The sequence below is a fragment of the Canis lupus genome, chromosome X (assembly GCF_048164855.1).
Source record: "Canis lupus baileyi chromosome X, mCanLup2.hap1, whole genome shotgun sequence".
Lineage (NCBI taxonomy): Eukaryota > Metazoa > Chordata > Mammalia > Carnivora > Canidae > Canis > Canis lupus.
In genome coordinates, this window is record NC_132876.1 from 16879537 (window position 1) to 16896911 (window position 17375).

The following is a 17375-nucleotide window of genomic DNA, read 5'->3' on the forward strand; positions in this document are numbered from 1 at the left end:
AGACTAACTATATTGTGAAAAGTAATTGTAGAGTTATATGTTTTTTAAGTCAAATTCAGGACAAATTACTCATTGTGTAAAAATTTTAAGTCCTCAAGCAAAAGCAGTAAAAACAATCCTCCCTTATTTGCTGTAAAATAAATAGACCCCCCCATTGCTTCAAGTAGTTTCAATTAATCTGCCAATAATTGCAGCAATCAAAACAATAATACTATCTGTTATTTATTAATTTCTATGAGTCAGTATTGCAGTTGTCTACAGCTGTGTAACAAACCACCCCAAAACATCACAACTTCAAACAAGAATTCATTATTATCCCTCATGATTCTGTGTGTTGACCAGTTTCAGCTGAGTGGTTCTGATTTACAGTCTCTCATCTGGTTGCAATCAGATGGTAGCTGGAATAAGAGTCATCTGAAGACTAGACTGGGCTGGAAGTCTGAGACAGCTCATTCATATGGCTGGCAGTTGATGCCCATGGACCAGTCAGTTGAGGCTGTTGTCCTTTGAGGGTCAATTGAGGCTGTTCCTGACACATGGCCTCTCCCAGTGGCTTAGGCTCAGTGGTATGCTGGATCCAGCCTGTGGTATACTGGAACCAGCTGCTATCAACTTGTCAGAACAAATTGTAAATTTTCAGGAATTTTGTGAGCTGGTTGTTAAACACAACCATTATTGAAAATTAAATTATATCAACTTTTAATTAAATAAATTTTATGGTAAACAATGGTGATACTCAAGAATAATCACTTCCTAATAATTCCGCTATATTTTAATAATCTATGCTTTGGTAATTATTTATATCTATGGTACCTGTGTATCTCTTACCAACTTCATGCTCAGTAATTGCATGTTGTAGTTTATATTCAGCCATCAGGGGGATATTACACCAAGGAAATCAACAAATGGAGCACAATTACCTTTTTTGGCAGAGATGGTTGTTAACTATTTTCTAGCACACCACTGTTGAGGCTTCTTATAGCATGGTGTCTGGCTTCTGAGAGGAAGAATCCCAAATGAGAGCATACAAGAGAAAGGAAGCAGAAATTTCCAGTCCCCTTAAAAGTTAGTCCCAAAATTGGCACAGTGTCACCACTGCCAAATTCTACTGGGCTAAGTAGTCACAAGGCAGCCCTGATTCAACTTCTAATTGTCAGGGAGGGAATGAATTGATGGTGGGCATTTTGGAGACAAGATACCCCAAGACATTATACATACATTCTCCAATTTAATCATCACGATAGCCTTGTGTGATGGGTACTAATATTATTCCCTTTATACAGATAAGAAATTATGACACAGAGGTTCTAACTCAGGGCTCTTTGATTCCAAAGCTGGCGTTTTTAAATATCACTTTCTACTACAGCATCTGTGCCTTTGTCCCTTTTCTCCACAGGGTTGGAACAGCTGTGCTTCCCAGTTCTCCCTGTCTTCCTTGGAATTACATCGTTCTCTCTCCACCATGCAGTCTTACCCCAGCGGCGGGATGGACACACACAAGAGACAGCTTTGTGGAAAGCTCCAGACAGCTTCATCAGAGTGTGATGCATCTTAAATATTTTGAAGGTCACAAAAACTGGGCAAAGAATCCACAGACCTTTGAAATAAGATACCTTTTTGAACTCTGTGATATTAAGGAGCTACATGAAATGGGCATTAACTGGGAAACTGACAAGTTTTTCTCCAACCAAGATATCTAATGCTTGTCAGCAAGATTGAAAGCTAAAGAAAACTTGTTACAACGTGAATGCATTTTCTTTCTCTGACATTGTACTCATTTTTCATTAACTTCCTAACTTACAAGGAGAAGCATTCCTCCAAAGTGAATAAATCTGATCACTTATTTTTTAGTTATGTACATTACAGCCACCACACGACTGTTCTCATCCTCTGCAGATTTTTTTAAATTAAGTGACTTTTGACAGTTAATTTTCTAAAAATCCTAACCCAGTGCCATGCTCCTCCTATTGTTATGGTTGTTTAACTTTTTCTCCTATGGAGAAAATTCTATTATCGTGTCTAGGAAAAATGTGTCGCTCAGAGGAGGGAGGTCAGCACAAAACACAGACCTCTCTAATTTGTTGTGCACTCACTTCACGTTGCAACCCTCCCTAGTGTCCTGACTCATGATTTCAGACCTAGAAACCATCTAGACCTGTGCTTACTTTTCTAATTCTTCTACATATTCCTTGGCAAGGATCTCAAATTTCCATCTTCTGCAAGGAAGACAAGTCCGAGGAGTTCACTGCCTCAAGGCAATTCCCTGTCCTGCAAGGCACTGGAATGCCTGCGCCTCACTTTTCAACTAGTCGTATGGCGGGCGGGGGGGGGGGGGGGGGGGTTGCTTCACACGATAGAGCTATGCCTGACAAGATATGTACAGACTGAAATCCGATGAGGGAAACTTACGTACGCTTTCAAAACACTGATAAGGAAGGGCAGTACTTTAAGAATAGGACTGCAAGGGGAGGTTGGGGGAAAGTTCACGAAGCGCTATATCTATTACACTGGTCAAAATTAGCAAAGACAATCATTCAAAGTCTCTGGAGGTGGGCAGCCCAGGTGGCTCAGTGGTTTAGCGCCGCCTTCAGCCCAGGGCATGGTCCTGGAGACCCGGGATCAAGTCCCCCGTCGGGCTCCCTGCATGGAGCCTGCTTCTCCCTCTGCCTGTGTCTCTTCCTCTCTCTCTCTCTCTCTCTCTCTCTCTCTCTCTCTCATGAATAAATTAATAAATAATCTAAAAAAGCCCCACAAAGTCTCTGGAGGTTGATTAGAGATCTTACAACCAATTGAGATGTATTTAATCAATAAAATCTCTGGAAACTTGGTCAGTACAGTGGGAGACCATAGCATTTGAGCTAGGAACTGTGGCCGTCTCCCAGAGCTCTGCCTGGTGGAAAAAATCGCTCCATTGGGCTAGGCAGCTGAGTGGTAGTTACCATCTCCCCCAGGTCCCTGGGGTAGAAGAACTATTCTCAGTGGATTATGAGGGCCAGTGAGCATTGGAAGTTCCCATATTTCTGACTCCAGTCTATGGAAGATCCATACTGGGCAGTGGCAGCAGCTGACTGCCAGCAATTAGTCCCCATCCCCCTCACACTCACACACAGCCCCTGTTCCACAGGGAAAACCCAGGTGGAGCATCTTTTGAAGGAAACATTCATTACCCCACTATCTCCCAAGGTCTTGCCCCTTAGGACAGATATTTTTTTCACAGCAAAGGGTGAGAGAAAGCCTCAAAGACTGGCAATATTCTGTCCCTGCCAAAGGGATGGGCTATAATGGGATCAGATTCTGGAGCAACTTATGCCCCAGGGCTTTGTCAAAAACAACAGAGCCATCAAGACACCTGGGTGGATCCCAGGATCCTAGGATCAAGTCCTGCATCAGGCTTCCCACAGGGAGCCTGCTTCTCCTTCTGCCTATGTCTCTGCCTCTCTCTGTGTGTCTCTCATGAATAAATAAAGTCTCTAAAAAAAAACCCAGAGCCATAAACTAGCAATTAGGAGGCTAACAGCTGGGTGTGATACTGAGACAGGTGCACCATCCAGAAGCTTAGCAGAGAGATCCAAAAACAGAGAGAACCTAGCTAGAACCACAGTCATCCCTGGCATCCAGGGAGAATGCTCACAAGCCCAAAGCTGCATCTTCTAAGGAGAAGCATCAGAAGATATACACTTCAGGGACAACAGGCTTCACTGAACTAGTCCAGACAATGGTATCTTTTGTAGAAATAGAAAAGGCAATTCTGAAATTCATATGGAACCACAAACATACACATGCACAAACCAAATAGTCAAATCAATCTTGAGAAATTCAAACAAAGACATCAAACTCCTCGATATCAAGATAAATACAAAGCTACAGTAATCAAAACAGCATAGTACTGGTATAAAGACAGACCAGGCAGCCTGGGTGGCTCAACGGTTTAGCACTGCCTTCAGCCCAGGGCATGATCCTGGGAGACCTGGGATCGAGTCCCATGTCAGGTTCCCTGTATAGAGCCTGCTTCTCCTTCTGCCTGTGTCTCTGCCTCTCTCTCTCTCATGAATAAATAAAATCTTTTTTTTTTAAAGACAGACCTATAAAACAATGGAACAGAATAGAGAAGCCAGAAACAAATCCATAATATACCATCAACTGATCTTCAATAAGAGAGCAGACGAATGCCTGGGTGGCTCAGTGGGTTAAGCATCTGCCTTCAGCTCAGGTCATGATCCTGGGGTTCTGAGATTGGGCCCCATGTTGGGCTCCCTGCTTAGTGAGGAGCTTGTTTCTTCCTCTCCTTCTGCCCCCTGCTTGTGCTCTCTCTCACTCTCTCTCTATCTCAAAAAATAAATAAAATTTTGGGGTGCCTGGGTGGCTCAGTCGGTGAAGTGTCTGCTTTCAGCTCAGATCATGATCCCAGCATCCTGGAATTGAGCCCTGTATCAGGCTCCCTGCTCAGTGGGGAGTCTGCTTCTCCCTCTCCTTTAGCCCTCTCCCTCTCCCTCCTCGTGTTCTCTCTTTCTCTCACTCTCTCTCAAATAAATAAATAAAATCTTTTTTTAAAAAAGATTTTATTTATTTATTCATGAGAGAATGAGAGAGAGAGAGAGAGGCAGAGACACAGGCAGAGGAAGAAGCAGGCTCCATGCAGGGAGCCCGACATGGGACTCGATCCTGGGACTCCAGGATCACGCCCTGGGCCGAAGGCAGGCACTAAACCGCTGAGCCATCCAGGGATCCCCCAATAAGTAAAATCTTTATTAAAAAACACAATGAGGGCGGCCCGAGTGGCTCAGCGGTTTAGTGCCGCCTTCAGCCCAGGACGTGATCCTGGAGACCTGGGATCGAGTCCCACGTTGGGCTCCCTGCATGGAGCCTGCTTCTTTCTGCCTGTATCTCTGCCTCTCCCTCTCTCTCTCTCTGTCTCTCATGAATAAATAAATAAACTCTTTTAAAAATAAAATAAAAATTAAAAACACAATGAGATATCACTTCACAACTGTCAGGATGACTATTATTAGAAAGCAAGAGATAACACATTATTGTCAAGAGTGTGGAGAAAAGGGTATCCTGGTACACTGTGTGTGAGAATGTAAATTGGTGCAGCCATTATGGAAGACAGTATGGAAGTGCCTCACAAATTATAAATGGAACTACCACATGATCCAGTAATCTCACTTGTGTATGTATATTCAGAGGAACTAAAATCACTGTCTCAAAGAGATATCTGCACTCACGTGTTCATTACAACATTATACACAATAGTCAAGATATGGAAATAATGTAAGTTTCCATCTAGAGATAAAGAAAATGTCACACACATACACACACATTGGAATATCATTCACCTTCAGAAAGGAGGAAATCCTGCCACTTGGGACAACATGGATGTACCTGGAGACACTATGCTAAGTGAAATAAGCCAGACACAGAAAGACAAATATTGCATGATCTCATTTATATGGGGAATCTAACACAGTCAAACTCCCAGAAGCATAGAGTTGAACCATGGTTGCCGGGAGCTGGCAGAGGAGAAATGGGGAGTTGCTAATCAACAGGCATAAAGTTTCAGTTAAACAAGATGAATAAGTTCTGGAGGTCAGCCTTACAACATTGTACTTTAAGAATTTGTCAAGAGGATAGATCTCATGGTAAGTGTTCTCACTACAATAAAATAAAATTAAAAGAAGAAAGAAAGTGGATTAGAGGTTTCCAGGGACTGCAGGGAGGGGGTAATGAGAGTGCCTGCTAATGTGTATGGGGTTTCTTTTTGGAGTGATCAAAATGTTCTGGAATTAGCAGTGACTGTTGCTAACAGTCTAGAGAATATGCTAAAAACCATGGAATTATACCCGTTAAGTGGGTAAAATTTTGATATGTGAATATCTTCATAAAAATTTTTAAAATGCAATGAGATATCAATTTCTACTTATCAAATCAGCAAAGATCCAAAAATCTGATAGCATACTGTGTTGATGAAGGTATCCGGAGACAGGTGCTTTCATACCTTGCAAGTGGGAGTATGAACTAGTGCAAGCATTACAGAGAGCATTTTGACGCCATCAAAGTATGACTGACCCAGCAATTCTACTTTTAGGAATTTATGTTTCAAGTATAACCCACTTTTGCAAAATGACATATGTACAATATCCATTACAGTAGTTTTGTAAGAATAAAATGTTATTAATAGCTTAAACGCCCACCCACAGGAAATAGGTTAAAGAAATAAATTGTGGCATATCCATGCAGTATAATATAATGCAGTGATAGAAAGCATGAGGAAGCTCTTTATATACTAAAATGATAATTTCTGCAATATATTGTTAACAAAAAGCAAGGTGCAGAGTACAATGGATGCCAAGCTCCACTTTGTGTACTAAGAGGGAGGAAGAATATACATGTATATGTATATGCATACATATGGTGTGCGTATGTGTAAATTTCCTCATAGATACATGAAATATTTCTTTGGATATTTATTAAATGCCTGGTGTCAGCAATAGGAAGATGTTTCACTGTATAGCCTTTTTGGTTTTGCAACATTGAACTATGTGAAGAATTACCTATTAAAATAGTTTTGAAGGATGCCTGGGTGGCTCAGCGGTTTGAGCATCCACCTTTGGCTCAGGGAGTGATCCCAGTCGGGGGATCAAGTCCCACATCGGGGTCCCTGTGAGGAACCTACTTCTCTCTCTGTCTCTGTCTCTGCTTCTCTCTTTGTCTCTCAGGAATAAATAAATAAAAATCTTCTAAAAAATAAAAATAGTTTTGGTTTTTAAAATAGATTATTTATTTATTTATTTATTTATTTATTTATTTATTTATTTATTTATTTGAGAGACAGAAGGAGGGAGGGGCAGGAGGAGAGGGAGAGAACCTTCAGCAGACTCCACACGAAGCTCAGAGCCCCACTTGGGGCTCAATCTCACAACCCTGAGATCGTGACCTGAGCCAAAACCAAGAGACAGACGCTTAACGTACTGAGCCACCCAGGCACCCCAAAACTGTTTTTGTAAAGATTTATTTATTATTTAAGAGAGAGTGTGTGTGTGCAAGTGAGCAGGTAGAGGAGCTAAGGGAGAGGGAGAAAGAGAAAGAGAATCTTAAGCAGACTCTCTGCTGGGCATGGAGCCCGAGATGGGTTCTCTCTCACCACCCTGAGATCATGACCTGAGCTGAAACCAAGCATCAGATGCACTCAGGCAACCCCTATTAAAACTGTTTTAGGGCCACCTGGGTGGCCCAGTGGTTGAGCACCTGCCCTCGGCTCAGGTCATGATCTTGGGGTCCTGGGATAGAGTCTTACATGGATAAATAAATAAAATATTTTTAAAAACGGTTTTTAAATGAAAAATAATTAGCCAAAAATTATATAACAAAAAAACACTAGAAAGCAAAAAACACTGATGGTCCCAACTTAGCATGCCCCACTCCCACCAACATTAAGTACCTAGTTTCTGAAATCGGATCATTGTAAGGTAGATTTTCCTACCATGAGGCTTGCCTGTACCCTCTCGTCTCAGGTCAAGCAGACGAACTAACCAAGGTTCCATTATTTCATTAGCATGTACAGAACAGTCTTACCATCACTGATAGTAATGTTAGCAAGATCCATGATCTTATCAGGAAGTCCTTGAAGCAGTTTGCATTGTTTCAACTTTGGTTTTTCCCACTGAGATTTGCCAGTATTCATATTGATTGAGCTGAAAAAGAGAGGAGAGAGGCACAAAAAGCCTTCTCATTGGAGAATGAGGCCAGAATAGTCTTAATGTAAACAAAGAAGGGACACCATGTAGCTTTGGCATGCCTCCCCTCTGCCCACTCCCAGCCTCTGGGCTGAGATAGGGTAGGGTCTGGTCTCTGAAGTAGCTTCTCGAAACTTTGTTGTTCCAGTCTGTAAATGTAACTACATTTATTAGGCAAGGTAGAAGATGAAACCCTGTATCAACAGAACTGAATCTATTAAACCACCAAGCAAAGAGAACTTATTTGCAACTTTTGAGCCAAGCTGGATGCTAAAAGAACAGAGACAGAGGGATCCCTGGGTGGCTCAGCAGTTTGGCGCCTGCCTTCAACCCAGGGTGTGATCCTGCATTCCCGGGATCGAATCCTGTGTCGGGCTCCTTGCATGGAGCCTGCTTCTCCCTCTGCCTGTGTCTCTGCTTCTCTCCCTCTCTCTGTGTCTCTCATAAATAAATAAAATCTTAAAGAAAAAGAACAGAGATGAAGAAAGGCTCCCCTGCCCTGAAGCAGAGCAAATAGCACAAGCAGAGAAAGAGACACAAGGAGGCACCCATTAGAGTCCAGAATAGCAAATGGCCCTTTTTGGCCGGTATGCATGGTAAAAAGGGAGCTTGCAGGTCTTGAGCACTGTATTTTAGAATTTGGACTTAATACTTGGGGCAACATGGAACCAGAGCAGGGGGAAGGCGAGGAGACTGCTCTAATAGTAGACAAGGGATAAGAGTAAGAGTCTGCACTGGGGTCGTGGCAGTGGGGATGGAAAGGAAAAGCTACATGTGAGCTCTGATTGTGATCACAAAACCAGCATGATTTGCTGACTGATTAGATGTATGAAAAGAGTAGGACCCAGTCCAAGATATTGCCTTCCAACAGAGAGCTTTTAAGCCTCTGTCAAAACCTGCTGCCCTTCTGGTCTGCCTACTTAAGTTAATGGTATAAACCATTAACAGCAGAGAGTCAGAGAAGAGAGACTGATGATTTAAAGAAGGAAAATGATAAGGCAACAATAGAAGGGTGATTTAGTAAATTATTATGGCCCATCAATGAGGTAGATTCTGCGGCAATTTTTCGAAATGGTCATTAAGAAGAAGAACATAAAACATAGAAAATGTTTGATCAACTATTGAGTGAAAAGGTAAATCACATTATTGAGATGAGGATGGTGATTACTGCTACATAAAATTCCATAAAACTTAAAGGCGCACAGGGAACAGAGAGATGAAAAAATTCTGCCAACCTAAAGCCAGCTTTATTCAGGTGGCGGGATTGTAGATTACTTTTTCTCTTTTGTCTTCTGCTAAATATTTTTCTAGAATGCTCTTATGTTACCTGCGCATACTTAAGTCAGTCCAAAGGGTGAAAGAAGGCAGGATGGAGTAGAGGGGAAGGCGGGAGCCCACTCAGACAAATGACAGAAGCATGGCCCCAATTAAGTAGATCTTTGAGTCTCTGAACCAGCAATTAGAACTTGGCCAATACGTACCAGATTCTAGTAGCATTTCCATTCCTGTTTTTTATGCATCTAGTTTGGGCTGTCTCAGTAGGGTTGGTTAAGAGCCATTTATAGGTTCCTTTGTATTTAGAGACTGTCTCCTGGGCTTCACACTTTCCCGGCTCTACAGAGAAACACAAGTAAACACCAGCAAATAAAAGAGGAAACTTTTTCTACCAGGCCATTTAAACCAGGCTTCACTGAAAATACATGAAATATTGCCTTAAAATAAAAGAAGAAAGCCTCCCAGGGGGCGCCTGGGTGGTTCAGTAGGTTGAGCATTGGCCTTCCATTCAGGTCATGATTCCAGGGTCCTAGGATCCAGCCCCTCATTGGGCTCCCTGCTCAGTGGAGAGTCTGCTCCCTCTCCCTCTGCCCCTCCCCACTGCTTGTGCTTGCTCTCTCAAGTAAATAAATAAAATGTTTTAAAATATAATAAAATAAAATAAGCCTCCTGGGAAAAACTCACACTTAGCCCTTTTCATTAAAATCACAAGTTGACAGGACAGTTTTTTTGTCTTGGTTTTTTAAAATGCTACATTTGGGACACCTGGGTGACTCAGTGGTTGAGCTTCTGCCTTCGACTCAGGGTGTGATCCTGGAGTCCTGGAATTGAGTCCCACATCAGGCTCCCTGCGTGGAGCCTGCTTCTCTCTCTGCCTGTTTCTCTGCCTCTCTCTCTCTCTGTCTCTCATGAATGAATAAATAAAATCTTTTAAATAAATAAAATTAAATTAAAATGTTACATTTGCATGAAAAAAATTCAGGCCACACACAAAAAATCTAGTCCTCAACCTGCCAACTGCCCTCCTTCTGAGGTATCCACTGTTAGTGACAGGAAACCAAGGGCTGACTTCTCCTTCTGGGTAGTTCCTCCCTTCCTAATGGACTCTGGGGTGGATTTGGTTTTAGTAAACCCAATATATCTGCCATTGCCAATATTAGACACAAGAGCTCTGCTCTGCTGGTGGTGTGCCAAGGGCAAGGTTTTGCTGCCAAGTGTCACTAAGGGAGAAGTGACCTGGGCTAAGTGTGTGTTGTAAGTTTCCAGGTTCTACTGACCACCCACTGGGTTTGTGACCCTGATTCCGGAAATCTTTCCTTCAGGTATTGACAGAGTGGCCAGGAGAAGTGGCCCAGCCAGCCTAGTCTGGCCATGTCAGCTTCCTCTGAGGACAGCCATCAAAGCCATTTGCAAGGTGGGCTCTGCCTGTGGCTTCTATGTTTCTCTGCCTCCCATCTCACTGTCACTTGCGATCACAGCCTGCCCTCTGCTACCTAATCAGTTTGTTGCCAAGGATTGTGTGTTCTAATGCCTCTGTGTGTTATCTGGGTTAGCCTGATGTTTTTCCTGCAGTCCACTGGGGAAAAGTAAGAGAGCTGGCAGCCATGGGCAAGGAGATTGGAGTGGTCTAATAGCCTTCCTCTTTACCATTAAAGGAAAGAAATGCCCGTGAGACAAATTCTGGACTGTTCCCAGATCACTTTACTGGATGAATAGCCTGGCTATATCAATCAATAAATTAACAAGCATCTATTGGACAACTATCGTGTGGAATGAGGAAGCTCCCCAGGCCTCTGAGTATTTATGCGAGAGAGACAATCCTCCCACTCTGTTGATAGACTGGCCACTGCTGATAGCCAGAGCTGACCAATTGTCTCTGGTAACCCCTCCATAGTTTTCATCAGCTCTTACGGGTAGGAAGGTTGTCAGGGCAACAGAGCACTGACAGTGTGGAAAGAAACATGAAGACAATTCCTACCCCCCCCCCCGCATCCCCCCCCCCCCCCCGTCAGAACTCAGAATGTATTACTATGCATGCATTATGACCTTTATAATGATGGGAGTGAATGTGTATGGAATACTACCTCCCCCAAAATTACCTAGTTTTTCCACAACGTGTTCAGATTTCACTAATAACGTTAGTTGACCTTGGGTGAAGTTTCCATGTGTGAGGTTGTCATGTATTTTACTTTTGATCCTGCTCATCAATTCGATGGCTGCTAAAGAAGAGCTGGCCTTTAGGATAGCCCGACAAACATAGCTAAAGAGCAGAGCAGAAAAGAACCATGTTGCAGTGAGTCAACAGAGTGCCACTTGGCCTGTGGTGCTGAAATTCTACACAGATGACTAAATTGAGAGTCCATAAATAGCAAACATTTTACATCTATTAAGTGGCAAATCTTAAGAAATGATGGAAGACAACATATTGAAATCTTCTGATAAATTTTCAAATGCAAAAAAACAACTCAAAACGCATTTTCAAAAGGTCAGCAACATTTGCATTATAATAAAATCAACTTGGGGCACCTACGTGGCTCAGTCAGTTAAGCCAGGCTCTTAGTTTTGGCTCAGGTCAGGATCTCAGGGTCCTGGGATCAATCCCGACTTTCAGGCTCTGCACTCAGTGGGGAGTCTGCACAATCCCTCTGCTCCTCCCCCACTCAAATAAATAAATAAATAAATCTTTAAAAAAGCAAACTAAAATGAAATAAAATGAACTAGCCATTCGTTCTCTAGGAGCTTGTGCTAATTAATAGAGAAGATGGAGTACTCAGGATTTATTACTTCGGAGAAAACCTTTTATCCTTCTGGTCTCCAATTTATCCATCATTACTGCAAGAAGGCAAATGGCACATGCTCAATTAGTCTCTAAAGATGTGTTCTGCAGAAGGCCTATTTCTATAATAGAATAATAATGGAGATAATGGTAGTGATAGTAGCTAACATTTGTAGCACTCTCGCTCCCTGTGTTTTGACTCATGTTACCTACACAACAGCCTTATGAGTAGTGCTATTAAGGTCCCCATTCCTTAGCGAAGGTCACAAATACCTAGTATATCCCTAGAGTATTCTGTCCACTAAAGGATACATTGAGAAAAAATAGGGCTGTGCTTGACCTTAACTGCTGGAGCAAGGTCCTCAGACATTCTAATTTTCTCTGCTTTTCCATTATGGAGCATTTTTAAGATTCAAATCTTAGGGACACCTGGGCGGTTCAGTTGGTTAAGTAGCTGACTGGCTCAGGTCAGGATCCTGGGATCAAGCCCTGCTTCGGGCTCCCCACTAAGCAGGGAGCCTGCTTCTCCCTCTCCCTTTGCCACTCCCCCTGCTCATGCTTTCTTTCTCTCTCAAATAAATAAAATCTTAAAAAAAAGAGTCACAAGCTTACCTAGACCTTTTCCCCATTTTTTTTTGCCAATACTTCTTTTGGAAGCACACATTTCCTACGTTTCCTACAGCTGTGTTAACTGAAAATTTCTCTTTGTCCAATCTAAGTCATGCCTCCCTCTCCACTGATTCAGGGTCAGTAGAGTCCCTGTCGCCCCACCCTTCCATATGGAGCCCATCTCTTCCCAGCTCTCATTTTGCCAATCTAAAGAGGACTCCTCACTTTTAAACCTCTCCCTTTCCTGCAACAGACTCTTTACTCTTAGAACCCTGAACATATCAGTGACCTTCCCGTGAGCCCCTCTGAGTTGCACCAAGCAGGGCAACAATAGCCAGCATTCTAGGAGGAGCCAGACCATGGGTCTGAACAGGACCAAGGTTCCTTGCCGTGTTGTTTTTCCACTTCCCTGCTCAGTATTTCGTGGACTTTTTGGATGACAACACTTTATTCCCCATCCCCAAATTATGGCCACTTTGAACCCCATCTTCTCTTCACTACAAAGAAGCAGGAGGCAGGCTGCTAGGCTGCACCATGACCAACTGAAACAACTTATTTCTTGAAGGCAAAAGCCCAATTACAGCATCTGTAAAATAACCACCAGGTACTTTGATCTCCTTCTGACAACTCTGACCGACAGGCTGAAAATACAGAATTAAATGGAAGGAAAATCAGAACTAAATGTACCAGCTATGAATAAACTCAGCTCCTACCTGGATAGTACATGGGAAATTGTAGCCATTCCTTGCCCTTCTCTCTGTTCCAAAATAATGCAAAACAAAAGTACATGGTCACTGAAATCTTTAAACAAACATCACATTTGAGTACAGGGCTTATTGTTAACAATAGCAATCATAATTATGCTTTACATTTATGTAACTCATTGCCATTTGCAAATCACCCTAAAAAATCAATGCACCTAGTCCTTATATTACCCCTGTAGTGTGGGCAATGCAGGGTTTATCACCCCATTTCCTAGATGATGAAGCTAAGTCTCAGAGAAGTTAAATGATCTGCCTAGTATCACACAACTGGCAAGTCACAGAACTGGGAGCAGAATCTGAGCTTTCTGGATCTGGACCCTAACATGATGATGATAATAGTAAACACTATCAAGCATTTACTATGTTCCTGTGTTAAGTACTTGACATAAATCATCCCATCCCATCTTTCCAACAGCCCTATGAGGAATGGTAATATTGTCATCCTCATTCTACAGGTGAGAAAACTGAGGCACAGAGTGTTTAATTAGGTTGCCCAAGGTTTCCCAGTCAGGAAGTGGAGGAACAGGGATTATAATCCGGGCATCCTGATTCTGGGGACCACGTTGTCACCAAAAGGCATTTTACACCTATTTATTTGAGAGGACTTAGGTCAAGTTATCTATAATGTGTTAAATTAAGAAATTAAGACTCAGTTCTTTATAGAAAGCATTTTAAATGCTGGCAGATTATTTGGAAGGCACTGTAGGCTTGATTGTACTTTGTAAAATCAAAATATTTATCTCATATTTAAATACCTTACTAAGTCTGTGCTTATTGATCCTTTCAGAGTCTATCACAGTAAAGCTTTGAGGCACTGGAATAAGTACTGAGTATTGGGGCAAGAATGATGGGAGATAGTTTTATCACACTCTGATTTCAAATCTATACAGATAAATGGTAGATTTATTATGTGAATGTCAGTCTTGCAAACAGTTGTGTCATTCTTGGGAGAACCAGGCTTTTGTCCAAGATGTCTACAACCAAGAAATTCCATTTGCAATTTATAATCTCCAAGTCACTCCACACTCCCATAGCCCACAAAATGTACCTCAAAAAACTGCCCTGCAGGGAGTTCAGAAAAGCAGAAGATGGTTTTCTTACTGGGTTCTTGTGCAGATGCCAAAGAAAGTAATGTAATTTGACCCTCAATGACCACAATTGAGCTTTGCTCGATGTACACTTGGGAGAAGCACTATTTTACTTACATCTACTCAGGTATTGAAGGAGTCACAGGTAGATTCATTTTGAAAATTACTTACTACAGTTTGGTCCATGGTTATTTTTCCCTCAGAAGTGCCTCTGTATCAAAAGCATAAAAAAATGGTGCCAAATACATTAGTACAAAAGCTCAGGAGAAAGACAACTGTGAGGAAGAACAAGAATTCCCCCAGCTTGGAATTCAAATACTAAGGCTTTAAGGAGACACTTCAAAAGAGCCTCGTCATTATCTGCATACCAAAATGGTAGTAAGTATTTGACTAAGCAACCCCACTTCCAGGAATCTATCCCATAACAGTACAGTAAGGGTACATACAAATATATGTGCAAGAGTGGAAATAACTGAAATGTCCCTCTCTAGGTAATTGGATATATACATTGTGGCACACCCATGCAAAAGAATCCCATGCAGTCATTAAAACGAATAAGCTAAATCTGTACATATTGGCCTGAAAAGATGTACATGATGTACTTTAAAGCAAGAAAAGAAGGCTTTAAAACAATATGTGGAGTAGAATCCTACCCTCTTAGTAAATATGTGGCAACAAATCTAGAGGTATAAACCAGAGTTCTTGGACAGGGTAGGGAAAGGCAGTTCTCTTTGTCATGACTCCTGGATACTACTCAATTCCTGCCAGTTGCACTGCAATCACCTCTCCAAATTTGTGCCCCAGGCAAGTCTTAGACTAGTCAGCATTCCTCACTTTAAACATTTCAAGTTCCCTTTGGAATTTCTAACTCCTAATGAAAGTGCATTATCGGAAAATAAAGGGTCTTATAAATCTTCACCATTGGCCATTCCTAACCTTCATCCTTTAAGGCATGCTTTTTCCCCTAAAGTCACAGAATCATAGCATTTTAAAGCTAAGAGGGGCATTAAAGGTAACTAAATCCAATTCCACCGTTTCGTCCATTTATTTTCTTCTGTTTTGTTCTCCCACTGGCTTTACACCCTACAGAGATAACAGAAATTTCTTCCTTATTCTAAAGAGAATCTATACTCAGAAGGGAAGATGCAACTCAAAATGCAGTCCCTAAATCTCAGACAGAAAAAAAAAACCAGAATGCCCTCAAACTGCCTTCCACTCACAATAGATGACACTCACATACCTGCTTTTAATTTTAATAACCAGATTAGCAACAGCAAATTCACTGTCCTGAAATATAGAATTCAACTGTAAAAGACAAAACATATCAGTTTTAGTATTTTCTCTCCTCTGTTCTAACCCAGGAAAGTTACCTGAGACAATGTCATCATTAAGTTGAATTTATTATTTTGGTTAGTTCAACATTTCCATCTGCTCCAGTCAGTTTTTCAATTTTGGGGCTGGATTGTGTCCCCCGCCAAATTCACATGTTGAGGCCCAAACCCCCTAATGTGATTATATTTGGAATTAGGGCCTTTAAAAGAGACAATCAGGCTAAATATGGTCATAGGGTGGAGCTCTAATCAGATAGGACCGGTGTTCCTATAAGAAGAGGAAGAGACCCCAAGATCTCTCCCCCCCCCCAATCTGTGTGTGTGTGTGTGTGTGTGTGTGTGTGTGTGTATGGTATGTGAGGACACAATGAGAAAGTGACCATCTGCAAGCAAAGGAGAGAGATCTCAGGAGAAATCAACCCTGCCGACATCTTGATCTTGGACTTCCAACCTTCAGAACTGTGAGAAAAGAAACGTCTGTTATTTAAGCTCCTCAGTGCATTGTATTTTGTTATGGCAGCCCTAGTGGACAAATATACCTGCCTATTTTCAAGCACTTATAATCATGTCATATATACTTGCAAAGAAATGCTGGTGGGGAAAGAGAGGAAACAGACATGATCATTTACTGTTGGTGGGATGCAAATTGACATCACCTGTCTGGGAGGCCACTTAGCTCTAGCTTTTAAAATGTGAAATGCTCTTGTCAAAAAAAAAAAAAAAAAAGAAATGCTCTTGTCTTTTGATCTAGCAATTCCAGTTCTGGGTATTTATTCTATAGAAAAACTCAAGTGCCTCCAATATTTATTGCAAGGGTATTATTGTCAGCATTGTTTCCAAATAGAGAAAAAAAAATAAAAGCAATCCAGATGTCCACCAATGAATGGCTGGATCTAAAAAAAAAAAAAAACAAATACTTCTGTATGTTGGCAAATTGAACACCAATAAAAAATAAATTTATTATTAAAAAAATAAAAAATAAAAAAACAAATACTACATTACAATCATCTAGTGAAATCCTCTGTATCTGTTAAAGGATATGAGGTAGGTCAGTATTTGCAGCATGAATATGCTCAAAGATATACGATTAGGGCAGCCCCGGTGGCCCAGCGGTTTAGCGCCACCTTCAGCCCAGGGTGTGATCCTGGAGACCTGGGATCGAGTCCCACATCAGGCTCCCTGCATGGATTCTGCTTCTCCCTCTGCCTGTGTCTCTGCCTCTCTCTCTGTGTGTCTCTCATGAATAAATAAATAAAATCTAAAAAAAAAGATATACAGTTAAGTGAGAAAAAGCAAGTTGCAGAATGGTATAATTATATGATTCCAGTTATTTTTGTAAAATAACATACATGAATCAGTATTATTGCAGGCATAGGAAAAAATCTGAATGAATATAACTCAGACTGTGAAGAGGAGTCAATACAAGGAATAGTATTAGAGAAAACATTTACTTTCTGGGTCTCAGATTTCAGTGTCTAAATTTTTACAGAAAGTATGTATTACTCTTATTATCAAAAAGAAGTAAAGATAAATAAAACATTTCTTGTGTAGGAGAGAAATAATTTAAAATGCAGGAAACAAACATTTGTAAATACAATAGTATAGACTTTGTTATCACTGTTCTCCTACTTTCTCCAAATAGGAAAATTTGGCAAAGGCCCAGCATTTGTGTCAGTGGAGGGAAATGTACAGTTCTAAACAAATTAAAATAATAACATCCCATAAAAGCTTTCAGCATTGGCACTGTGAAAGAGAGACCACATACATCCTTATGGTGTTACAGAGTAGATAAATTTGTG

The 17375-nt window shown here is 41.4% G+C and overlaps 1 protein-coding gene across 1 annotated transcript in view; it reads right to left on the minus strand.

Moving 5' to 3' along the window:
* The window catches only part of ADGRG4 (adhesion G protein-coupled receptor G4), a 100719-nt gene that overhangs the window by 44304 nt on the left and 39040 nt on the right, over positions 1-17375 (minus strand). The window contains exons 5-10 of the mRNA XM_072816075.1: positions 15486-15550; positions 14417-14456; positions 13107-13150; positions 11108-11268; positions 9215-9347; positions 7573-7691 (exon numbers count right to left, since the gene is read on the minus strand). Coding sequence (XP_072672176.1) covers positions 7573-7691; positions 9215-9347; positions 11108-11268; positions 13107-13150; positions 14417-14456; positions 15486-15550 — 562 coding nt within the window. The remainder of the gene's footprint in view (positions 1-7572; positions 7692-9214; positions 9348-11107; positions 11269-13106; positions 13151-14416; positions 14457-15485; positions 15551-17375) is intronic.